At 40.1% G+C, this 26,616-nt stretch overlaps 2 protein-coding genes across 2 annotated transcripts in view; both read right to left on the bottom strand.

The window, feature by feature from the left end:
- Positions 1-8,756: 8,756 nt before the first annotated feature.
- On the bottom strand, positions 8,757-10,622 carry LOC134218202 (probable cytochrome P450 9f2). Its single transcript, XM_062697110.1, has 2 exons — positions 9,945-10,622; positions 8,757-9,881 (listed from the first exon to the last, which is right to left on the bottom strand). The coding sequence occupies exons 1-2, from the start codon at positions 10,487-10,489 to the stop codon at positions 8,825-8,827; spliced, it is 1,602 nt and encodes a 533-aa protein (XP_062553094.1). The 5' UTR covers positions 10,490-10,622; the 3' UTR covers positions 8,757-8,824.
- A 7,446-nt stretch (positions 10,623-18,068) lies between these two features.
- The window catches only part of LOC134213738 (alpha-tocopherol transfer protein-like), a 35,948-nt gene continuing 27,400 nt past the window's right edge, over positions 18,069-26,616 (bottom strand). Inside the window, exons 5-7 of the mRNA XM_062693060.1 lie at positions 18,609-18,913; positions 18,392-18,542; positions 18,069-18,328 (exon numbers count right to left, since the gene is read on the bottom strand). Of these exons, the coding sequence (XP_062549044.1) occupies positions 18,294-18,328; positions 18,392-18,542; positions 18,609-18,913 (491 nt within the window). The 3' untranslated portion in view covers positions 18,069-18,293. The remainder of the gene's footprint in view (positions 18,329-18,391; positions 18,543-18,608; positions 18,914-26,616) is intronic.

Here is a 26,616-nt window from a genome sequence, read left to right as displayed (position 1 = left end):
TTCCGTCCCATAATCGGTAGGAAGAGCCTTCACTCCGCTACCAAAGACAACGGCTTAGGGCTAGTAAATTGCGCTGCTGCCAGAAGGATGGCTCAACACCATTGCAAATAAAACCAGATAACATATCTTCCCTTCCAAAACCTCCACATACCAGATTTGGTGTCACTTGCTTGATAAATTCTCGAGTTATGATGAAATTGGTGTTTCATTTGTATAGCAGCCCCCCATTCCAAAGAGAGGAGGGGTCTCGAATATCTCAAGAACCTTCTGCCCCAAAAACATCTGTATACAAATATTTTACGCCGATCGGTTCAGTAGTCTCCGTGTCTACAAGGGTCAGACAGACAGAACTTCATTCTTATGTATATAGATAACTGGTACTGAGCATTTTATGCAGGCTATTGACATCCTATTGTTTAGCCCATCGCCAGATCGTAGCCAGGATGTCCCGGGCTATAATTTTTTTCATACTGCGTTTCAATGATGACAGCGGGCTATGTCTATTGATGATGATGACACCACGCTTGTCACCGGCTCGATTTTATGCGAGCACCACTCGCGCTCTTTACGAAGATTAGCAACGATAAGTCACACTGAGCACTATATGCGAGCACCACTCGCGCTCATTCAAAAATTTGCAACAAATAATTCGTGCTGAACACTGCTAAGCATGTCAAGTTGGCAAGTTGAATTAGCCAACGCATTTTATTAATTCTGGTATCAAAATTTATAGCACTATCAGAAAAAGTTTCAATTGTTGACCATGCGACCCTGTACGCGTGTGCTTGGGCCCAATTTTTTTTTAGATAAATCTTGAAGCGCAATTTTGAGGATTTAGTCGAAGAATTCATAGTGTTCTATGCAAGCACCTCTCGACACATCGAGACGCTCAGTCAAAATAAGTACCCGAAGAACAATCATGCGAGAAATGAATAAAATCAAGCAGTAACACAAGTGACTCAACGGCTATCAAACTGATCAGTTTTTAACTCAATGTATCTTTCTTTCCATTACCCATTCTTATATTTAACGAACACCAATAAAAGCAAGGAAAAGCAAACAAATGTACACCAGTTAGTCTATAAATGCGTTTTTGGGGTAAATATATTCCATTATTTTATCCTTGATTTTATCTTTCAAATTGGCGAAGGGCTTAGATTGCCAATAATAGGTATTTTCTCCAAACACAAACTTATTCAAGCGAACGATCGATGCGAAAAGGGAATCACATTTTTAAGGCAAAACTCTGGTAAATATTTCAAAATTGTTTTAAATGTAGGTGTGTGTTTCAAATTGATTTAGCAAAGGGTGTTTCAAAATCCATTGCAACAACAACGAAGTGAAAGCTATGCCCTTTCTAGACAAATTTCTAACGTACTGTTTAATAATTGGAACATATCTAAGTATTTCAACAGATTTCATTCTCCGAGATACACTCAAACCTCTTTCACGGCTCTTATTGGGGGCGGGACGTAGAATTTTTACCTAAATTATTAGTATTTGTAATTCATTGATCTTTGGACACTTTGACACATAATCATAGCAATAAAAAGACCTAAAATGGATATGTTTTTTAACATGTTCATGGGCTTCCAAAAGTCCCCTCCAGTTTAGGCTTTCAGAGCACCACGTGTACACTAATACCCATCCTTTTTTATATGGTACATGCTCCCAGTGGTCTATATATTAATATTCCTAGCGATTCTTGAATCTAATTGGACATTCCTTCAACATGCGTTCCATTCCAGGTAATCCAAGAACTCCAAGAATTGGAGTACATCCCTTAAGGTCAATACGCGTAACCAAAGATCTATTTGCTCCGTTTAGAAGTGAAACATGCTTTTAGTGAGTATTTGAGCCAAACTGGATATGAGTTGAATGCATGTTCCATTTCAGGCCATCCAAGAATTGGAGTTCAGGCCTTAAGGTCAGCTCGCGTAACAAAAAATCTATTTGCTTCTTTTTTTTTAGTTTTATAATGAACATTTTTAGTTTTATAATGGTCATGAAAACCATTATTGGCTCTAAATGACTTCTATAAAACCAGCATAAATCCAAAATGTTACTAGGGAAATGAAATATGCTTTTAGTAATAATTTGAATCAAATTGGTATTCAATGTCCAATGTGATTCTATGGATCACAAAATCTATGTTTGGAAAGATTCAATAACCGTAAGAGGGTAGAGTCCAAGAAAATGTTAGATGGAATGGATTTTTTATGGCGTTTCCAATTTGAATCTAGGGATTACGAAGGGTATTTGAAAAAAATATGTAATAGCGTTCATTCAATTCAATTGTATGAATCACAAACAGCATGAACGATTAAAAAAGATCAACAGCTCTCAAAGTGCCCAAGGACTATACATCAGAGAATTCTTGGATAAACTGGGATGCATCCTGGGATGTATATCCATTGTTTTTCTATGGAACACAAGGGCATCAATCATTTCTTAAGTTATTAGAGACCTTGGGCTATGCGTGTAGAGCTTAAGTCATGTGATCCAATAACTGATTACTTGAAACGGAACTTTTGCTGAAGGGTTATCCAATTTGGCTCTATGAATCAAAAAGGGCATAAACCATTCTTCAAAAAGACAAATGGCCTTTGGTTACGCGTGTTGATCTCCAGGGAATTCCTGAATGATCTGGAATGAAACAGTTGTTGATGGCGTATCCTATTCGCATTCATGTTTCAAAAGGTCATGGTTCAAAAGGTGCATGATACTGAAGTTTATTCTACAGATTAGAAAGTACATGAACCATTTGAAAAAAGAGATAACAGTACTTTCGTTATTGGTGTAGACCTCAAGTACTTTACTCTAGGAAGTTGACCTGAATTAGTACAGTTACTGAAGACGTATCCAGTTTGATTCTACGCTTCCCCTTTTTTCCTTGATTCTACGGATTAGAAAGGGCTGAACCAAAAAAGAGTTAACAGCCCTTTGGTTATGCATGCAGCTCATAATGCCTTTACTCCAGAGAGTTCTTGGATAAACTGAAACAAAATAGCTTTTGAATGTGTATCTTATTTGATTCTACGGATTAGAAAAGACATGAACTATTTAAAAAAGAGATATCTGCCCTTTCGTTACTCGTGTGGACCTCAAAGCCTAAAATCCAAAGAATTCTTGGATGGCCTGGAAAGAAACAGGTATTGAAGGCGTAAACTCAAAAAGTCTCTGAAAGTAGGACGGTTGAAGGTTGTAGCAAAACTTCCTTTTTTGCATAAAATAGTCTCATACATTAGTAAGCACATATCCGTTTAAAATTTAAATTTGCTTGCCTATGACCGTTTCTGCATATAGGGAAGTGGATAAAATGAAACATGTTTGAAACACAAAGTGAAACATGTTTTTGTAATTATTCTTCTGTGACTAAAATGTTTCCTTTGGTGTAAGTCATGTGGGAAGGTGTCCGCTACAACGCCTGCCAAATATTTTTCGACTGAGGTGTTTATTTTCGATAAAATAAACATTCGTTGCCTTTCGCCATACTGATTTCCAAAAGTTAAATCTTAGTGTGCCGCTGTAAGCATGCTCAAAGACCAAAGTACCTACAATTCTCCAATCTCTAGACGGTTTTTTGGCACTCATCCTTGACCGATTTACTCTCAACTCATCGACACGTCGAAGACGAAGTACATGATAGGAAGAGGTTAAAGAGAAGACAACGTGATCCACCCTCCAAGAGTTTGTATCGGCGGTGACGAAATCGTACGTGCTTTGGATCGAATAGAGTTCGCCGCCGTACCCAACTGACTATCTACAATACGATCATCAGACACGAGATGGACACGAGACCTGGACGATGCTCGTAGAAGATCAACGAGTTTTCAAAAGGAAAGCGTTGCGTACCATCTATGGTGGGGTGCAGATAGCTGACTGCATATGGAGAAAGCGAATGAACCACGAGTTGCCTCAGCTGTTGGGAAAACCATCCATCGTTCACACCGCGAAAATCGGACGACTGCGGTGGGCCGGGCGCCTAGCCAGAATGTTGGATAGTAATCCGGTGAAAATGGTTCTCGACAACGATCCGACGGGCACAAGAAGGAGAGGTGCGTAGCGAGCATGGTGGATCGATTAAGTGGAATACGATTTGCGGACTCCGCAGACTGCGTGGTTGGTGACGTGCAGTCATTAACCGAGCCAAATGTAGAAGACTTTTGTTTACTGCACAGGCCACTCTGGCCTTAGTATGAGCGTATACCTAAATAAATTATCGACGGGGAATCCTGTTACATTATTTTCTATCAAATGCAAAATGGTGCAGATCGTACCAACGTGTTGCAACGGTTCAAAAGCTATGGGTAAAATACTATTCTTGCAATACACGAGGGTGTCAATATTACTGCTAGGTTGATTAATCAGTTTTTTTATTTTTCCTGGATATTATCAAGATATCAACGGGAAAATCTTTTAAATATTCTAAATTAATGATTTCGTGTGTGTTACTTCTACGTGAAGTTAAACGATTTACAATGATATGGAAATGCTAATATCATCTTCCAAACTTGAACGTACATGTTCATGATAGCATTAGAGGCGAAAGTATAGAATTGATAGTTCCGTTAGGATACGGCAGGCATGAAGAATGATAGGTCGATTTGCGATATATGCCATCACAAATATTTGTGATGGCTTTCAAATCGACCTTCCTATATTCTTCATGCCTGCCGTATCCTAACGGAACTATCAATTCTATACTTTCGCCTCTAATGCTATCATGAACATGTACGTCCAAGTTTGGAAGATGATATTAGCATTTCCATATCATTTTAAATATTGCCGGAAAAATTTAATGATCGTCCTCAGAAAATTCTTCAAAGTTTCTTCAAAAATAGTTTTTTTTTTGCAGCACGAACTTGTCTAACGCTTAACCTACGGAGTAGTAACTGAAGAAGCCGGCTTCGAAGATAGCACTTAATTTCCGCCTGAAGACTGTCCGTGAGAGAAGGATTTACATGAAAATAAGAGTTCTCAAAATGGTCGGCGCACTTGTCGCACATACCATACAAGTTTTCCCGATGCGTGACCAGGGTGCCACGAGACGCACTACACTGTGTCAAAGAATTGTCACATTAGTTCTAGGCAAAAGTGCAATGTCTGCTTATGTATTTTCAGTGTTGAATTTAACAAATAAATTGCCTAATATTTTCATAAAGTTCATTACCAGAAAAAAGATAAAAAATAACGCCAAAAAATTGCCCTTATAATGCTCAAAACATTGTCTAAAGAGTGCAACACTTTATAATGGTTAATCCTTCATATTCCCATTTTTTCTACAATAAGGATCTGAAGACGACTTTCCATTGAATCCACCAGTTTTGGGTTGTTTCCAGGGAGATAGGGTATCTGTTCCCATATTAATAACAGTCCGTATATTAATCTCAACCGTCGATAAACCAAATAAAAAATCAATTTGATTACAGTTTCTCACATCGTATGTACACAATAATGAATAGACCACCTTCTCCAATGTTTGGAATATTATTTAAAATTCCGTTTGAGTAATGTTTTAGTTCACTAGACTCAAATTATTAAAAACAAAATTATAAAACACATTTATTTTCATTTTCCTACCTCTGAACTGTTGATTTGATGCACTGCTCGATTGCTACTAGCAGATTCATCTCATTTCAAGCCGTTGTTTTCCACTCAATTTCAAGCTGAAACAAATGAATCCTTTCAAAATACACTTCACAACACATAGAGCACATCCCAATTTCACTATAAATATAATCATATTTGAAAAACTAACGCGATTTCCTATAGTTTTATATAGGTTTATTTCGAACAACGTCTAAATTATCCTTGTCCGTCCTTGGCTTGCAGTACTCTCAAGGGTTGCCGACCTAGATTTTTAATTCAAAACGCTTGAATGAACTTTCACTGTGAAATTCAACTCTTATGTTTGTAAAATAAATTATATCGAAAAGATAAATTATGACAAACACAAAATTGAACTGATAAGATGGAATACTGCAACAAAAACAGCAATTTTGTAATTATATTTCAACTCAAATACAAAACATTGAAGAATTCGGCATCACTGTAATCATATCGTTACGTATACACACAAGTGATAGTGTGCGTATTTTATGTTGGAAACAGTATTATTGATATAGGTACAGGCATAGGATTAACTGTTTTTGAATGTTATTGAAATAGGTGCATGGCAGTGATGATGTTTTTTAGCTAAATACTCTTATAATGTGATAACAATTTCATTTTTTAAGTAAGCAAATTGTTATCAATTAAAAATGACGTGAGCCGAGCATAATTATTCTCATGTTTCTTGATTATTGGGTGAGAAATAAATGCATTTCATATGCGCATTGGCTTATTGTTATTGATATAGGAACAGATACCCTATTCTACCATTTTCCCACGAATGGTTTATGTTCTTCAATTGGTTTATGTTCTGTATCGTGTGATCACGAGCTTTCTACAAGGACACCTTAGGTTTTCATTGAGGTTGAGGTCTAGATATTGGGGAAACTTTACTCTTTGACGAGATTGTAAAAATGTTTCGCAACATTGTTTTGGACAAAATAAAGATTGGAGCTATGGCCCAATTTATCAGCGCTTGCCTTCAAGTTATTCTACAAAATGGCCAAATTAGCGGAAAAATCCATAGAACTATTGGCAAACGTTAGGTTTTTGATGATGTTTGCACTATAAGCACCCCTCCAAACCATTACATGACCACCTCTTTTGCTACGTAGTTGATGGTAATTTCGTTGGATCCAATAAGAACCCGATAAGGTTTAATTTTCTCTCGTCTATGAATATGACATTCTGCCAGAGCTTTTGCGGCTCTGCCACACTTTTTTTTCTAGCATGCTCCATCCGCTTTTTCATATTCCTGGCAGATACGATCGCGGTATCCTTCAACGACTACGATATCCGATATCGTTGACCTTGATTTCCGCACACTGTGTCAAGCTATCAGCTAGTTCAGGGGCAATCCTTAGGATTTTGCGTAATTTCGTGGAGAAGAATACACTTGTGATGATCAATATACTCCGACTTACGGCCAGTGTCGGAAACAGTTTCATATTATTGTGATCTTTAAAAGTTATGTATCACATACTGTACCGACGATCACAACAGATTACCAAAACCGGCTATTTCGGCCAGTTTTTTCCACCATTCTTGTTTAATTTTAGTATAACTATCAGAATTTTTCTTAATGGAAAAGCCATTTTTCTACAAAACAAACACATTGATACTAAAAATCAATCAAACTTGCTAGACAGTTTTATTAATCAATTGATAGTGTTTGTATACACTAGATAAAGCTTTCCGACAAAACTAGATATTGATAAACTGGTAGATCATTATGTTCTGAATAAATTTTCAAAAAACCCTTAGGCGAACGAACAACTTTTTGGCATCGGTTTTGTGACTTTTTCAGGTAAGAAGATTTTGTTTCCTCGATTGTGCTTTTTGTAAGCACAATTTTTTGACTAAGATTTTGATTAAGGTGAGCACTAGAGTGATTCAAATTTTGACTTTTCCGCTCCCCAATGTTTAAACTATGATACATATTTGCTGTTTTAATAAACCTCCTAAAATTTCAGCTAATTTGGAAGTAATTTAACTGAGCACGTCCAGTTTGAAGTTCGTATGAAAACTGCTATGAAAACAGTATTTTTTGTGGAAAACCGTTCCGTTGCGTTGCTTATTAAACTCTAAAATATATGAGTACGTTGGCAACATAGAAAATTGTGTAAGGGAACAGATCGTCTTTGCTGCGAAACGATTTGTTGTTTGCAAGAAAAGTTATTAGGAAAATAGTGAGTCGTGAGAAATTCAATTTAACACGTAAAAGAAAAACAGCAATATCAATAATGAGCATTTTTGTTTTCTTTATAACTATGCTTACAAAAGTCAGATCGCTTCGCAACAACAACTATCTTCTAGCTTGCAAAGTATTCTATCAAGTCCATAGGTCAAGTCAAGTCAAGTCCATTGATTGTGTTAAAATAGTTAATGGCGATTTATATAGTAATTTCCATACAAACTTCAATCTACGCGAGCTCAGTCAAATAACATCCAAACTAGCTAAAAATTTAGGAAGACTGTTAAAACCACAAATATCATCGTTTAACTATAGAGGAGCCAAAAAGTCAAAATTTGAATCACTCTAATGAACAACAATGAATCACATACAGTGGTTGGTTTCCTACCCGCCGTTGCCGTATCCAAGCGCTAACGTATAGGTTAAAATAGCCAGCATGAGTTAACCATCTGAAGTTAGTAAGTAGTAAAATTCTTCTTTATTGTTTCATTTTCTGTTCTACAATTACTTTTTACATGTACAGTGCTCGGCCGGCTTGGCCCTCCAACTTTAATTTTAAATTTTCATGTTTACATTGTTATTTAAGTGTTAATATGATATATCATGACGGCCTTTAGGAGGCGCTGGTGTGTGATCCATCTGAAGTTCGTTTGTCAAAAGGTCTAACGCAGGTTTTCTCACCAACAGGAACTTTTCACGAAAATCTATTTGGTACCAGTTATGTAGGAAGTTGTCCGCTACTACGCCCACCAAATATTTTTTCGATTAAAGTGATTATTTTCGAGATATTAAACCTTAGATGCTTTTCACCATTCTGGTTTCCGAAAGTTTACTCCTAGTATGCCGCTGTAAGCATACTCAAAGTAGGCGATTCATTAGAAACGAACAATCATGACCTAGGTATGTGCAAAAGAAAAGGAGAAGAGAATAACGTTTTTTTAGTAATGATATTATTTATTGGTTAAAACATTAATCTTAATAATGAATATTGACAATTTGGCAAATGCTCCACACTTCTCATGTTGCTACTTTTCTTGGCGTCAAATTAAACCAAAATCCATTTAGTGCGGTATATGTCAACGATAACTTATTAATTTTGATTGGCACATCCATTTTGTTGGAATACTCCACTGAAAAATTTGCGAAAAAATAATACAACAAGCATTTGGCTTGCATCAGTGCCAGTCTTGATCCGATGCAGTTTCGGGGTCCACTTCCAAACGGTAGGAACGCATCCTGATTGATGTTGTGTTTATTTTCGTCGGAGAATCGTTCCGGATCGAAGCGGTATGGATCGGGGAAGAATTTTGGATCTCGATGAAACGACAGCATTGGAATCTGAACAACTTGACCTTTTTCAACGGTTACTTTTGTACCGTCGTAGTCTTCGAAGGTATATGGCTTAACGCAAACTCGGTTGGTGAATCCTAGTGGTGGCCATCGACGTAGACCCTCCGTTATGACCATGTCAAGGTATTTCATCTTCTGGAGTACTTCGTAGGTCAAAGCTTTTCCTCCCAGTTCATTTCTGACTGATTCAATTTCGGCTTCCAACTTTTGTTTGACATCTGGCTTTCCCACTATTTCATACAAAGCGAAACAAAGCAAATTCGTTGTCGTTTCTATGCCACCGAAAAAGAATGACGCAGCTACAGCTGTGATGTCCAAATCGGTATATTGACTGTTCTCCGTTGATGCTTCAATATGCTCCTCAACAGTAGTGAATCCAGCACTTTTCAGTTCGTCGTCTGCCTTATCTTCTTTAAGTTCATTCGAACGAGCTTGAACTAACAAATGTATGAAATCAGGTCGCACGATTTTATTTTCTTCGCGTAGTTTGATGGTTTTCGATATGACATTAACATAGAAATCAGCAACTTCCTTGGGAAGAAATCTAATTCCGAAAAATTTGAAGACACTATTCGGAATAACCAGCGATAGGAAAAACTTGAGACCCTGGAATCCTCCTGTGGCAGCCAGCTGTTTACCTCTTTTGAAAAATTCGTTATTCGGATTATGAACTGAGTCGATTTCAACGCCAAACGAAATCGAAGTGATGATGTCATTTCCAAGCCTGAAAACAGATGCGCAAAAACACATTAAATACCATTGAACACTCTTTTCGAATAATTCTTACTTTTGAAACAGATCACGTATTTCCAATTCCATCTTCCCTTGTACGGCATCCTGCGCCAACCGCTGCATGGCACCATCCACATACTTCGACAGCAAAGTAAACATGTTCCTCATTTTGCTTCCTGTGAATGCGGGACTCAATCCAGACCGTCCATGCCGCCATCGTTCGCCGTCCATAAAAAACAGCGCACGCCCAAAGATGGGATCCACATCCACCGAAATCGTGTTCATGTGATCGGTGAAGTGATCGAAGTCTTTGATCATAATCTGTTTGGCCAACACTGGATCATGGACCAAATATCCCGGTTGGCGGAACGTGAAAAATCCTGAGAAACGATTTTCCGGGAACATGTTGTACCCCAGAACGGCGGCATCGCTAGGGTGGAGCTTGCCGGAGAAAACCGGCCACAGGCCCCCGAAGAACGGATGCGGCTTCACGTATGGTACCTTTCGCTTATCGAAATAGCCATAGGTTGCGATACTCCACCGGTAGATCAGATACGCCGCAATGGGAATGATGAGCACAAGCCACTCTGACACACCCATTATTGCTTCAGCGACTGTAAACAACGCTAAATGCAGGTTCGATGAGGGTGAAAACACGATGAATACTGATTCATAACATCGATTGAATCACTATTATACGTTGGATAAAAGAAAGAGGGACGACGCCAATTTCATAAGTGATAACACAAGTTTCAGTATCAAAAAAAGATTAATTTTATCATCTGCTTTTTGATTTGAACAGTTTTGTTATTTACGCTATCTGGGGTTTCTGTTATCGTTACACATGAGTCAGTTTACTTTTGCATCCCATACGATGGTGGGTAAAACGGTGATCAGTGGATCTGGTTTCAATGGCGAAAGATGAAAAAGGGTATTATTAGAAAAGTAAATAAATTATATCCAGTGGATATACATTGGATGTGGGCGTTTTATATATCGAACGGGTAGCAATTGTAAGATAAAACAAACTTTTATGGGGATTTAAGTACCGTTTTTAAGTTGTGGAATGCAATGCTCTTTAATCTTCTTCTTCTTCTTCTTCGATGGCTCTATATTCCAACTGAAACTTAACCGGCTTTTCAATTTAGCATTCTATAAGCATTTCCTCAGTTATTAATTGAAAGCTTTCTTATGCACGCCATTGCATGAGTATGTATCTTGTGTGGCAAGTACAATTAATACACTATGCCCAGTGAGTCAAGAATGTTTTCCACCCGAAAACGTCCTAGACCAGACCGAGAATCGAACTCGCTATCTCCGGATTGAAAATCCTACGCTTTTGCACGCAAGGCTACTGGAGACCCTTCAATATTTTTCAATACATAAATGTTGTATAAATATGTATTTTATGAACAAATATTAATTATATGAAATATGGTTCAGTTAGCAGTGTGAAACAGCTTTTTAACTATTCTTACGAATTTGGTACAAAGAGAAATGGCCCGAAAGTGTATTACATTGTCATAGTCCTCGGTGGGATTCGGCGAACTGGAGTGTTCTCCAGAAACATCTTAGAATAAATTCGCACAACGATGGCAATGATAACAACAACGAATGCTCTACATTCCAACTGGAATTTGGCTTGCAGACAAGTGGTCAGCTTTGTTGAGACTATCTTGAGTTCAGCTCCAATATCCTTATCAGCTGCTATATAGTTCTTGAGCTGTTGGATAGCGTCCTTGTTCTCCCACAGACCGGGGTTAGGTTCCCATCGTCAGCTGAACTGACGTCGTCTTATATTTCGCTGTCTTGATTCTTATTGCGTCATTGAAGTGTTCTTCGGAGTGTTGGTTTCAGTTTACATTCCTCTGGCCAGCTGCTCAAGTACATCTCAGTTGAAGAATCAGAAATAAACTTAACTTTCTGCCGAATTCCAGGTCTGAAATTTACTAAGCTACATTTTTTTTAGGATAAAATCGGTAATGTGACAAAATAAAAAAAAAAAATATCTTCAATTTTAAATTCATCTCACAAGTATAAACCAGCTTATGTCTTGGTAATGCAAAATGCGTGACTGTTATTTAGGCCGATACAAATATTTAAAAACTATTTTGTCTCCCCCCCCCCTTCGGATTTTTTTGCCAAAAAATAATATTAATAAAAATAATATTCTTTAACAAATCCGAGGAGTTTTTTTTAATATTTATTTTTTATTGGAACTTTAAATGCAATTAAAAATCAACCCCCCCCCCCCTCATTTCAGAGACCAGTAGGACAAAATGTTTATTAAATATTTTTAACGGTCTATGAGAATAGACAAGGATGAGGGTGACAAATTTGGATCAGAAACGTGATGATATCGGGCCGAAAGCGAATCGGGAGTAGTCAAAATCGGGGAGTGACAAAATCCGGTCTACATTGTATTTTATAATTTTGTTTTGAAAAATGACGTTATGCTTGTATAAATTTTCGCCATTAATTCTATGGTCCAACTACTTGACTAAAACATGCTTTCAAAACAGTTCCAAGAATTTTGATACCCATACTGCCAGAGTTTGTTTTCTGAACCCTCGGGAATCTGAGATCGCGGATGTGTTTTCTATTTTTGCCTGTCTGATTTTTTTTTCCTATTTTCCTCCATTTCGATGGAAAAGGGCATATAAAAATAAAGTTTAGTGTAGGGATCAGGAGAGTGATGGTATTGCGTTCCATTAAAAGAGTGACTAGGCTAAAGTGAAGATTTTTTAGCATTAACATTAGCATTGAGCAATTCGCACAAATTCGTAGGTGGTACAAGCCTGGACAAGTCGAGATTTGTCCTGGCCACGTCCTTGCGAATGCTGAGGAAGGGGAAGGATAGCTATTTGGACACATACTTAAGAAAGATGCAAAGAACTCTATAGAGTTCGTATATATATATATATATATATATATATATATATATATATAAAATATATATATATATATATATATATATATATATATATATATATATATATATATATATATATATATATATATATATATATATATATATATATATATATATATATATATATATATATATATTAGGTGGCTCAAAAACACTTTTTCAAATTTTTGATGGGCCGCCCTCTTATCCAATTCTATTTGATGCCCTGATGCTCTGGACAAAATTTCAGCCGAATCGGTCAACGTTTGGGCAATGCTAAACCCGTTCGAAGTTCATAGGGAAAAAAGTATGCAGAAACATCCAAAAACAGTAATTTGCAGTTGGACGGCACAATTTACGATCAAGAACCATGATACTCATTCAGTTCTTGCAAAATAAAATACAGAATGTTATGCTGAAAACCGCGAGAAGATTAGAGTTTATTACGCAAAGATATTAGCATTTTACTGGAGTGTTGTAGGGGTGAATTTATTTCTTTTCAAAGGTAAAAGAAACGAAATTTGCTCAAACCTCACTGCAGAAAAATGCTAATAACTTAACCGGGCAAACTCGAATCTTCTCGCGGTTTTCTGCATAACATTCTGTATTAAATTCTCCAAGATTTGAATGAGTATCATAGTTCTCCATGGTAAGTTGTGTAGTCCAGCTACAATTTACTGTTTTTGGATGTTTCTGCATACATTTTTCCATATAAACTTCCAACGAGTTTAGTACTGCCCAAATGTTGACCGACTTGGCTGAAATTTTGTCCAGAGCATCAGGGCATCAAATAGAACCGGATAAGAGGGCGGCCCATCAAAAAAATTGAACAAAGGCTAAAGTGAAGATTTTTTACGCATAAAATCGCAAGACGACAAGTGGACGATGACGGATATTCCTCGGCCTTTTCGCACACCGTTTGTGCGATCTACGCTGGAAAGATACGAGACAATACGACAGAACCGGTACCCTTTTGCTTGGTAACCATTATTAGCCCGATACAAAAAAAAAGAAGATACAGAAGCGAAAAAAAAATCCGAAGTATTTTTTTTTATTTTGAACAATATGCATTACTTTTCATTTATAGACCATAAATTTGTCACCAAGAGTATTTTGAACCCAGCTGCAAGGCCATACGAATTATAAATTTTAGACATCATCTGCGTTATGTTTCGAAAACTCGCGAAGGTAGCCCCAGCCTCGTTGACTCGTGCTTCCATGTCGATCTTAATTTCGCCATCTAATGATATCAGACTGTCAAGATATTGAAATCCTCCGATCGTCCAGCTACTGCAAAATTTGAGAAGCTGTTCCCGTTGAGACTCAACTACATGGTCATGCTGACGTTGATGGTGATCGATACCCGCCGTAATGAAGCAAACGGTCAGCTCGTTGTATTAATATAGCATTTCGTGAGCATTAGCCAAATTAGAGTCGTCTAGATGTTCCAAAACAATATAATACTGCTTATACTGGTACACGGTAGTAACAGTAGTAACAGTGGAGACGAAATGCATCCTTGCCTCACATCAGTAACTATCCGAATAGGGTCAGACAAAGCTCCAACCCTACCTGAAAATCCTTTGTATCCTGGGTGCCACACAGATTTTTGTGATTCAGACAACAGAAATCCCTTCCGTAGTCAATGAATACCAAATAAATACCTACTTGTAGGCCAGCTCCAGAATGATGCGGAGCATGGAAAAATATTGAATAGGGTAAATCACTACTTGGGCCTATGGACCAGATTCCCGGCTCACTGCACAGAAAACTAAGGATTAAATCCTCGCGTGATTTTTGAAATTTCGTCGTAAGTCCAAATGAGAGATTCTCTTTCATTACGCTCTCTTTTGCTAATATCTAGGCAAGTTTAAAATTTGTTGCAATATTTTCACCTCAGCACACTAGACAAAGCTATTTTCTTCATGTTGGTGCTGGAAAATCCGATGTAAATGTTAGTATGGCTTTGTAATAATCGAAAGAGAAAGTAAACAAAGAGAGCCTATCTTTTGGACTTACGACGTTTTCAAAAATCACGCGAGATTTATACTTTTTGGAAGACGTAGGTTTATGATTGATGATTTTAAAAAAGTCTCCCATTTATTTCGCACAATACTCAATATTTTCCAACCATTTATTTCACTCCTAATTGGTCCAATTATAGAAAATAAAAATGTAGATTCCGAACATTCGCTCTCCGTTGCTACACCACTGAGCCGGAGTGAATCTTTCCACTTTTACAAAACGGTATTTTCATATAAACACACCCAACCGGCGGATGTTAGATTTTCTAACAATTCTGTATAAGAATAGCGCCAGCGTTAGCGTTGTTACGGTATACTTCGTAGATTGGACACTAGTGATATTCATGTTTCTTATGAAGTCCTTATCCAGATTGCTATCAAGGTGGGGAGTTATCCTTAATTCCAATCTAAGATAAAAATTGCATAAGCATGAGGATCACTACTCCCGGCCACGCCCATCTTTACCGTAACTAGGGATAGGAAAGGAAATGTTGATGTAGAACTTACTTAACGAGAGGCCCCTGACTTGGCGACGCCCTCATAAGTTCTACGGAGTTGGTGGTTGGGTAGGGTAAGGTAGGTCATGGAGGTTTGCCTCAAGCTGGCAATTCGACCTATCCGTTGAACAAATCAAAATTTACCAAATTTGTACTTTCTGCTCAGTGAGCTAAACGATTCCTCTAGGTTCATCGAATACAAAAATCAACAATGCATTTTAAAGATAATTATACTAAACATGTTACAAAGTTTTATATGAAGTATTTTCGCGATTTCTGATATAAAATTCAATAGCTCTGTGACTTACACGGTCTAAATGCACCACCACCAGAAAATATTCATCATGCGCTAATCTACCTATTCCCGGAACAAAATGCAATAAAAACTAAAAACTAAAAATCGTTGCCAGGAAAAGTGGTACATGTGCATTTCCATTTTTTTGCCTTTCTCGTACAACAAAGTTGTACCGAAAGGCTATCATTTCACTCCAAAATTGAACTTTTTATAGAAATCTCGGAGACCCATGATGTTATATACCAATCGACTCAGCTCGTCAAACTGAACAAATGTCTGTCTGTCCGTGTCACTTTTTCGTTGTTGCGTTGCAAGATGCTTGCAAATAGAAGCCGTTTATGTAGAACACTCAATATTAACAAAAATGGTTTATGTACCACTTTTTCTGGCAACGATTCATATATAGATTATTCTTTCTTATTATCATTTAAAAGAAAAGATGCATTTTACATCCATCCTGTACAAAGCATGGCAGAAAAAAATCAAAGCAAAAAATGCACGCAGATGTGTAAACTTAACCACAACCCTGGAATACATATACTAACGCATTATGGGAAAAAATAGGGTCTTAAGCACATATTAAGGATAATCGGGACATGTTTATGGATTTAAGTAACTAAAAATAATAATTCTTACCTGAGAATCCAGATAGAACATGTCAAAACTGACTTACGTAAAATTGGTAGTCCCATTTGCTCTCACCACAGCGGAAAAAACAACATCCTCTCGATATTAACAACAGTTCACGATATTTTTAATTTGCCCAGTAACCTTCGAATAATTTTGATTTTTCTCGTCCGAAAATACTTGCGTGCAGAGCATGTAGCTGCCTTTGATCCGGATCGATCGGTCAAGTCACTACAATGTAAAGGTGGCCGCTAGCGTTCAACTCACTGGCATATTCTTCTCTCGCAGCTAGATTGATCCATTATGGTTGATCTCATCGAATGCGGTATCCTGCTGAAATCCTTCAAATGCTTTCACTAATTTGCCACAAAATTTTCTTAATTTCTCACAAAGAAAAATACTGGAGGCGAAAAAAATGACAGATCATTTGCGGATAGAGCGTATGACCTACACAAGCACTAACAATTCTGTATAAGAATCTACCAAAACCTGTATAAGAACTGGGCATATGCGAAATTGTTAGGTTCTTATACAAGTATTGTATAAGAATCTAACAATTTTGTAAGCTTTTCTAACAATATTTGTTTGAGAGCTTAAATTTTTTTTATAAGAATCTAACAATCTCGCATATGCCCATAGTTCTTATACAAGTTTTGTTAGATTCTTATACAGAATTGTTAGAAAATCTAACAACCGCCGGTTGGGTGCACCTACCTGAAAATCGTCACAGTTCTCGATATAATCATTGCTTGAAGCTGTTAATCACCACACAATAATTCTAAACTCACGCACTTTAATCTTTTCTATTTGTTCGTTTCACTAGAACTAATATAAACATATTAGAATACATTTAAAGATGTATCCTCAAACCGAACAAAAATTCACCTCGGTATAAGATCTTCTAGCCGCACCGTGCTGCCAAAAGGCCAGGAGTCTTCTTTAGTATGAAAAAAAATTCTTCATCGTTCATAGGAAATCTATTTAATATAATTAATTAAGAGAGAATGAGAGTAAGATGTTGAGAGATTAAGCGAAATTTTGCTTAGGCCGGGAATTGGTTTGGAAGTGGGCCGGAAACGAAATCGCTATGACTGAAATGAGTGCTGGCCCTCGTTAATTTAAATAAAATAAAAGCTTTTTCAAACGATGTTTACCAAGAAAAGCTATTTTTTAGCAGACGTGAACCCCATTGCAGTATTGCACGGCCCACGAAATTTAGGAAAAGTTGCTTCCTGTCATAAATATCAATTAAATAATGCAGTCGTATGCATGTTAGGCCGGGAATGGGGTAAGAAACCCTATATTTCTTTTTACTCGTTTCAGAGAGCGTACAAAGACTTATTAGCCAGTGCAAGCTTAATAACTTCGCCCCATCACAGCAAAATCATCAATAGAGTGACATAAAGGCAAATAATGTTCAATGCAGTTTGTTTTTATTGAACCAATTACAATATTATCTAAATAATCTTATCTAACTTAGTTAATGTCACGAAAATCGAAGATACCAACAACATTTATCAACCAATAATTGTGTCCAAAATAGCAAATTGTCTTTGTTTACAAAAGAAAAATGCTGACTATATATTCGTTACTGTATCAGAGGAGTATTGATGTGATTCTGTGATTCTGAAGTCTGTCTGCTCAAGTCTGATTAGTTTGCCAGTTTGTGCTCTTTCCTCATCAAAGCGACCAATAATTGTATGTGATCCATGATTGTGGGGGCACGTTATGCCGAGGGTACGTTTTATCGAAGATCACCTGTAATATGAAAGTAATACCAAAGCGGACGGGATGCAATGTGATACATAGAAGTGATCTAATAAACTGTCGTTCTAAAAGTATATTTATTTACACAAATGATCTAAAAACAAATAATTTATATCAAATTAAGTATTAAGCCAATGATTTTTGTTCAGGTGGTCCCATGGAATGATATTTTATCACATCGAATAGCGCATGCTTATCAGAAAAAAATGTGTTTCCCTTCAACAGGCATCCATACCGCATTTTAAAGTATCCATAAATATGTACATTGAGCTGCATACTAATATTACACTTTTTTAGTATATCCGTAGGAATTCGCAACTGAAAGAGACAGCATAAATTAGTTTAACAACCTGTTACTAAGGTAGTTTTCCAACAAATTACCTTCATACTCCTTATGGTACAGTGCGAACAGTTCTCCGACCAATCGTCCTTCATATTCTGGAACATCCATAGTACCACCATACCGTGACCATATGCAGGCCGGATCTACGTATGAAGTCAACGACTTCCAGTCCTTGGAGTGGAATATAATCTGTGGCAAACATTAAATGGCATTAGTCAAGTTTTTTTCCCCGGTGAAAGCATCATCCCTCCCTACCCTTTTCCGCAGCTTCTCCGACAGGAATGGCTTGAAGATGGTGAACAGCATATTGAACAGGTAGGAATTGTTCACGATGTGGACCGCTTTGAGCCGGATGGCCGTACACTCCTGAACCCAGTTGACGGCCATGGCCGCAAAACGGGGCGTAAATTGAAGAATGTGCGACAACGACAGTCCGTCCATGTCGAAAATGACGACAACACCGTTCAGCTGCGTCCTGGGCTCGGTCATGCCCGCCTCCATGGCGACCTGCAGCGCGCGGAACAAGTCGTTCAAGGCCACTTTCGAGGGTTTCCATTTTTCTGGGAAAAAATGGTAGAAACATTAATGGATTAAAAGAAATATGTTTCAATAGAAAATTAGGAGGTATCTGTTAGACAATCCAAGGCCACTGTTTTTTTACCACAAACTAGTTGAATAGAATATTTAATTGCCTTACAGAAACTGTTGCATTTTCTATATGGGTTTAATAACGTCTCACAAAAGAAAATAGTAGATTACAATACAACTACCACGGTAACCATGATTCAATCCGATGCAATTCTGTAGAATTTTGATTTATAATCAAAACCAATTTAATTATTCAGAACATGGCATACCCTTAACCAAGGTGTGCAATTGGATATCGAAGGCATATCATTACACGCAACAGTTCGGTATCGAAGTACATTGTTTCCGGAACTGTCAATCAATTATACATTTCTGATGACGGGGTTCGTCGTTTGCCTCAACCGCATCTTAATGAAAACAGGTCTTTTGTATCGCTTACGCATTTAACAACCGCTGTACACTGGGACAGGATCCGAAATCACTATGCAAAACCCATACCCGTTATCGGATGCTATATTTTCAGTTGAATTATTTGTGATGAATGAATTTCTATGAAATTTTATTTTTTTTAAAGCCACCCTCCTTTAAGGCCACCTTTTAATAAAAAAAATGCTTTGCAGCATTTGAGTTAAAGTTAAAAGTGCTGCTTTCAGTTGCTGCGCGTAGTCTTGGGCCAGTTTACCATCCTGTAGCCGCCCAATGTTCGACTTCGACATGTATTGTGTGGGGTTTGAGTAAAATGCCTTCAGCGTGTGTTTATAGATTCACACCAAAGGATGTCAATCGGTGAGCAGCAAGCCATGACTCTGCCTCTTCTGGTCAGATTTCCACGGCGTGCACACGAATCCACGGAGAGTCTCTGTCTCGGCCATTTAAGGTCACTGGCGATCCCGCCATTTTTTTTTGTGTCTTTATTAAGGAGACTTTCAGCCCGAGGCTGGCTCGTCTTCGGGATCCCGCCAGTCTAGTTTTTGGATTCTGACTCCGATTTCATGAGGTGAGTTGAATTCAAGTGGTTAAATTGTGACGAGTGATATATTTTAGTTTGCAAAATCACAAGGCGCGTCTGTAAGAATGTCGGAAAATGATTTAGGTTGGCGCGTCTGAAAGACCGCTGGAAAATGGTTGGTGGTTTGAAGAACCACAAGGCTCGTCTGAAAGACAGTTGGAAAATGGTTTTGTGGTTTAGAAAATTATAAAGCGTGCCTGAAAGGTGGCCGAAAACTGTATTACGATCTAGAATATCTCAAAGTCCTGCGAGTAGGGACACAGCAGGTATTTTCGTCTGTTCGTCATAGTCTCGAAAACCAATAAAAAAGACGCTTTTTTGTAAAACTCATACATACCAAATGGTAAGCTCAGAAGAAACGTTCTGCTATAGTGGAGTTCTAGCAAATGTACGTTGCTTTCGTTGGTTTTAGCCCCTACGACGAAGGACGGAAAAATATCTGCCGAGTCCCTATTGGTTTTAGTAAAAATAATAATTTAGATTTCATGTATCCTCTTGGCGGCGTTAGTGTACATGAGGCTACCAGTTGAGCTATGATATAACGAAATCTGAGAGAAACGGAGAAATATTCAATCCTGCACTGTTCGAAACTGTTCATAAAGCCAGTTATTTGGAATTATTGGCTAGCAGTACTAGTTTACACGTCTCTGATTTAGGTATAATATCTGCGAAATTTATGATAAATGTAATTTGCAAGGCGTTTCCTCGGAAGGTCAACATCAACATGCTGAAGTTCAGATTGATGGTGTACTATACGCGAAACTAAAAGTTGGATGAAAGGTACGGATTTGGATAGGATTTTGAATGAATTTGAATTGGATCTGGATTTGACTGGATTGGATATGGATTGAATTTGGATTGGGTTTGGACTGGATATGGATTGGATATGGATTGGATTTGATTGGATTTGAATTGGATTTGGATTTGATTGAGATTGGATTTGGAATAAGGTTGGATTGAATTTGGATTGGAGTTGGATTAGGATTGTATTTGAATTAGCTTTGGAATGGATTGGATTGAAAATCACGTTTTATGTTTCGCGATCCACAGTTTGGGAACACATGCTCTAAATCAGCGGTTTTCAACCTTTTTCTTAAGAGGTACCCCCTATTTTTTCACTGTTAGTGAAAATAAGCATAAAGCCTGTCCACGTTAAATTTCGGACAGTCAGATAATGTTCAATTCATTTGTCGCCATTTCATCAATTTGGACGAGAGCTAAAACATGCTGAAAGCAGCGGTTAAGGGAAGAGATTGAGCTGTCATGTAAATAGTACGTCTCAGTGGTTGGTAAAAATGGTTAAAAATCGCGTTGGATGATGGGTGTCCGAAATTTAACGTGGACAGGCTTTAACTTATGAGATGAATAAAAAACGGAGCTGAAAACTAACGAAATATATGCTGTCTATGATCTTGTATCAGCCCCATCTTTGCTGGATTACCTATTCACATAGGACAAATATGCGATTTTGGGTAGTATGGCTCTCCATAAAGTTGTCTAAAAGTTTTGTTATTCCGTGAAACTTTCTAGTTCAAATTTAGTTTCATCAGCATTCCTATAAGACTATAAAGACATGTGAAGGCTTTCGAGCCTCTTGAAAGTAAACATCGAAGCCTCCGAGCATCTTGAAAGACGCTTCTGAGCCTCTTGAAAGGAGGCATGAGCATTTTGAAAGGACCCTCTTGAGAAAGGGGGCTTTCAAGCTCCTTAAAAGAAGAATTCCAAGCTTCTTGAAAGCAGGCTTGGAGGGAGGCCTCCGAACCTCGTCAAAGAAGGTTTTTCAGCATCTTGGTAGGATGCTTCCGAGCCTCTTGAAAAGAGATTTTCAAACTCCTTGAAAGAGGAATTACAAAGCTTTCGAGCATCTTGAAAGGAGGCTTCCAGGCCTCTTGAAAGGAGGCTTCCGGGCCTCTGGAAAGGAGGCTTCCAGGCCTCTTTAAAGGAGGCTTCCGGGCCTCTTGAAAGAAGGCTTCCGGGCCTCTTGGAAGGAGGCTTCCGGGCCTCTTGGAAGGTGGCTTCCGAGCCTCCTTAAAAGCGACTTTCAAACAGCTTGGAAGGAGGCTTCTGAGCTTCTTGATGGCAAGCTTTCGAGTAAGCTTCTTGAAAGAAGAATTCCAAAGCTTTCGAAAGTAGGCTTCTGATCCTCTTGAAAGGACGCTTTCAAGCCCCTTGAAACCCCTTGAAAGGAGGCTTCCGAGCCTTTTGAAATAAGACTTCCGAGCCTCTTAAAAGAGGACTTTCGAGCCTCTTAGAAGGAGCTTTCCGAGCCTCTTGAAAGGAGGCTTCCGGGCCTCTTGAAAGGAGGCTTCCGAGCCTCTTGAAAGGAGGCTTTCGAGCCCCTTGAAAGTAAACATCGGAGCCTCCGAGCATCTTGAAAGACGCTTCTGAGCCTCTTGAAAGGAGGCATGAGCATTTTGAAAGGACCCTCTTGAGAAAGGGGGCTTTCAAGCTCCTTAAAAGAAGAATTCCAAGCTTCTTGAAAGCAGGCTTGGAGGGAGGCCTCCGAACCTCGTCAAAGAAGGTTTTTCAGCATCTTGGTAGGATGCTTCCGAGCCTCTTGAAAAGAGATTTTCAAACTCCTTGAAAGAGGAATTACAAAGCTTTCGAGCATCTTGAAAGGAGGCTTCCGGGCCTCTTGAAAGGAGGCTTCCGGGCCTCTTGGAAGGAGGCTTCCGGGCCTCTTGAAAGGAGGCTTCCGGGCCTCTTGAAAGAAGGCTTCCGGGCCTCTTGAAAGGAGGCTTCCGGGCCTCTTCAAAAGCGACTTTCAAGCAGCTTGGAAGGAGGCTTCTGAGCTTCTTGATGGCAAGCTTTCGAGTAAGCTTCTTGAAAGAAGAATTCCAAAGCTTTCGAAAGTAGGCTTCTGATCCTCTTGAAAGGACGCTTTCAAGCCCCTTGAAACCCCTTGAAAGGAGGCTTCCGAGCCTTTTGAAATAAGACTTCCGAGCCTCTTAAAAGAGGACTTTCGAGCCTCTTAGAAGGAGCTTTCCGAGCCTCTTGAAAGGAGGCTTCCGGGCCTCTTGAAAGGAGGCTTCCGGGCCTCTTGAAAGGAGGCTTCCGAGCCTCTTGAAAGGAGGCTTTCGAGCCTCTTGAAAGTAAACATCGGAGCCTCCGAGCATCTTGAAAGACGCTTCTGAGCCTTTTGAAAGAAGGCATGAGCATTTTGAAAGGACCCTCTTGAGAAAGGGGGCTTTCAAGCTCCTTAAAAGAAGAATTTCAAGCTTCTTGAAAGAAGCCTCTTGAAAGGAGGCCTCCGAACCTCGTCAAAGAAGGTTTTTCAGCATCTTGGTAGGATGCTTCCGAGCCTCTTGAAAAGAGATTTTGAGAGACTCCTTGAAAGAGCAATTCCAAAGCTTTCGAGCATCTTGAAAGGAGGCTTCCAGGCCTCTTGAAACGAGGCTTCCAGGCCTCTTGGAAGGAGGCTTCCAGGCCTATTGGAAGGAGGCTTCCAGGCCTCTTGGAAGGAGGCTTCCGGGCCTCTTGAAATAAGACTTCCGAGCCTCTTAAAAGAGGACTTTCGAGCCTCTTAGAAGGAGCTTTCCGAGCCTCATTAAAGGAGGCTTCCGTGCTTCTTGAAAGGAGGCTTCCGGGCCTCTTGAAAGGAGGCTTCCGAACCTCTTGAAGGAGGCTTTCGAGCCTCTTGAAAGTAAACATCGGAGCCTCCGAGCATCTTGAAAGACGCTTCTGAGCCTTTTGAAAGGAGGCATGAGCATTTTGAAAGGACCCTCTTGAGAAAGGGGGCTTCAGAAGAATTCCAAGCTTCTTGAAAGCAGGCTTGGAGGGAGGCCTCCGAACCTCGTCAAAGAAGGTTTTTCAGCATCTTGGTAGGATGCTTCCGAGCCTCTTGAAAAGAGATTTTCAAACTCCTTGAAAGAGGAATTACAAAGCTTTCGAGCATCTTGAAAGGAGGCTTCCGGGCCTCTGGAAAGGAGGCTTCCAGGCCTCTTGAAAGGAGGCTTCCGGGCCTCTTGAAAGAAGGCTTCCGGGCCTCTTGGAAGGAGGCTTCCGGTGCCTCTTGAAAGGAGGCTTCCGGGCCTCTTGAAAGGAGGCTTCCGGGCCTCTTGAAAGGAGGCTTCCGGGCATCTTGAAAGGAGGCTTCCGGGCCTCTTGAAAGGAGGCTTCCGAGCCTTTTGAAATAAGACTTCCGAGCATCTTGAAAAGAGGACTTTCGAGCCTCTTAGAAGGAGCTTTCCGAGCCTCTTGAAAGGAGGCTTCCGGGCCTCTTGAAAGGAGGCTTCCGAGCCTCTTGAAAGGAGGCTTTCGAGCCCCTTGAAAGTAAACATCGGAGCCTCCGAGCATCTTGAAAGACGCTTCTGAGCCTTTTGAAAGGAGGCATGAGCATTTTGAAAGGACCCTCTTGAGGAAGGGGACTTTCAAGCTCCTTAAAAGAAGAATTCCAAGCTTCTTGAAAGCAGGCTTGGAGGGAGGCCTCCGAACCTCGTCAAAGAAGGTTTTTCAGCATCTTGGTAGGATGCTTCCGAGCCTCTTGAAAAGAGATTTTCAAACTCCTTGAAAGAGGAATTACAAAGCTTTCGAGCATCTTGAAAGGAGGCTTCCGAGCCTCTTGAAAGGAGGCTTCCGGGCCTCTGGAAAGGAGGCTTCCAGGCCTCTTTAAAGGAGGCTTGCGGGCCTCTTGAAAGAAGGCTTCCGGGCCTCTTGGAAGGAGGCTTCCGAGCCTTTTCGAAAGCGACTTTCAAGCAGCTTGGAAGGAAGCTTCTGAGCTTCTTGATAGCAAGCTTTCGAGTATGCTTCTTGAAAGAAGAATTCCAGAGCTTTCGAAAGTAGGCTTCTGATCCTCTTGAAAGGACGCTTTCAAGCCCCTTGAAACCCCTTGAAAGGAGGCTTGAGCCTTTAGAAATAAGACTTCCGAGCCTCTTAAAGAGGACTTTCGAGGCCTCTTAGAAGGAGCTTTCGAGCCTCATGAAAGGAGGCTTCCGGGCCTCTTGAAAGGAGGCTTGGGCCTCTTGAAAGGAGGCTTCGAGGCCTCTTGAAAGGAGGCTTTCGAGCCTCTTGAAAGGAGGCTTTCGAGCCTCTTGAAAGTAAACATCGGAGCCTCCGAGCAACTTGAAAGACGCTTCTGAGCCAATTAAAAGGAGGCATGAGCATTTTGAAAGGACGCTCTTGAGGAAGGGGGCTTTCAAGCTCCTTAAAAGAAGAATTCCAAGCTTCTTGAAAGCAGGCTTGGAGGGAGGCCTCCGAACCTCGCCAAAGAAGGTTTTTCAGCATATTGGTAGGACGCTTCCGAGCCTCTTGAAAAGAGATTTTAAACTCCTTGAAAGAGGAATTACAAAGCTTTCGAGCATCTTGAAAGGAGGCTTCCAGGCCTCTTGAAAGGAGGCTTCCGGGCCTCTTGAAAGAAGGCTTCCGGGCCTCTTGGAAGGAGGCTTCCGGTGCCTCTTGAAAGGAGGCTTCCGGGCCTCTTGAAAGGAGGCTTCCGGGCCTCTTTAGAAATAAGACTTCCGAGCCTCTTAAAAGAGGACTTTCTAGCCTCTTAGAAGGAGCTTTCCGAGCCTCATTAAAGGAGGCTTCGGGCCTCTTGAAAGGAGGCTTCCGGGCCTCTTGAAAGGAGGCTTCCGGGCCTCTTGAAAGGAGGCTTGAGACCTCTTGAAAGGAGGCTTTCAGGCCTCTTGAAAGTAAACATCGGAGCCTGAGCATCTTGAAAGACGCTTCTGAGCCTTTTGAAAGGAGGCATGAGCATTTTGAAAGGACCCTCTTGAGGAAGGGGCTTTCAAGCTCCTTAAAAGAAGAATTCCAAGCTTCTTGAAAGCAGGCTTGGAGGAGGCCTGAGACCTCGTCAAAGAAGGTTTTTCAGCATCTTGGTAGGATGCTTCCGAGCCTCTTGAAAAGAGATTTTCAAACTCCTTGAAAGAGGAATTACAAAGCTTTCGAGCATCTTCAAAGGAGGCTTCCGGGCCTCTGGAAAGGAGGCTTCCAGGCCTCTTGAAAGGAGGCTTCCGGGCCTCTGGAAAGGAGGCTTCCAGGCCTCTTTAAAGGAGGCTTCCGGGCCTCTTGAAAGGAGGCTTCCGGGCCTCTTGAAAGGAGGCTTCCGGGCCTCTTGAAAGGAGGCTTCCGGGCATCTTGAAAGGAGGCTTCCGGGCCTCTTGAAAGGAGGCTTCCGGGCCTCTTGAAAGGAGGCTTTCGGGCCTCTTGAAAGGATGCCCCGGGGCTCCTGGAAGGAAGATTCCGGGCCTCTTGAAAGGAGGCTTCCGGGCCTCTTGAAAGGAGGCTTCCGGGCCTCTTGAAAGGAGGCTTCCGGGCCTCTTGAAAGGAGGCTTCGGGCCTCTTGAAAGGAGGCTTCCGGGCCTCTTAAAAGGAGGCTTCCGGGCCTCTTGAAAGGAGGCTTCAGGGCCTCTTGAAAGGAGGCTTCCGGGCCTCTTGAAAGGAGGCTTCCGGGCCTCTTGAAAGGAGGCTTCCGGGCCTCTTGAAAGGAGGCTTCCGGGCCTCTTGAAAGGAGGCTTCCGGGCATCTTGAAAGGAGGCTTCGGGGCCTCTTGAAAGGTGGCTTCCGGGCCTCTTGAAAGGAGGCTTCCGGGCCTCTTGAAAGAAGGCTTGAACCTCTTGAAAGGAGGCGTCCGGGCATCTTGAAAGGAGGCTTCCGGGCCTCTTGAAAGGAGGCTTCCGGGCCTCTTGAAAGGAGGCTTCGGGCCTCTTGAAAGGAGGCTTCTGGCCT

Source organism: Armigeres subalbatus, chromosome 2 (assembly GCF_024139115.2).
Source record: "Armigeres subalbatus isolate Guangzhou_Male chromosome 2, GZ_Asu_2, whole genome shotgun sequence".
Classification (NCBI taxonomy): domain Eukaryota; kingdom Metazoa; phylum Arthropoda; class Insecta; order Diptera; family Culicidae; genus Armigeres; species Armigeres subalbatus.
The sequence above is the reverse complement of the archived record's forward strand: the minus strand, read 5'-3'. Positions and strand labels throughout refer to the sequence as shown.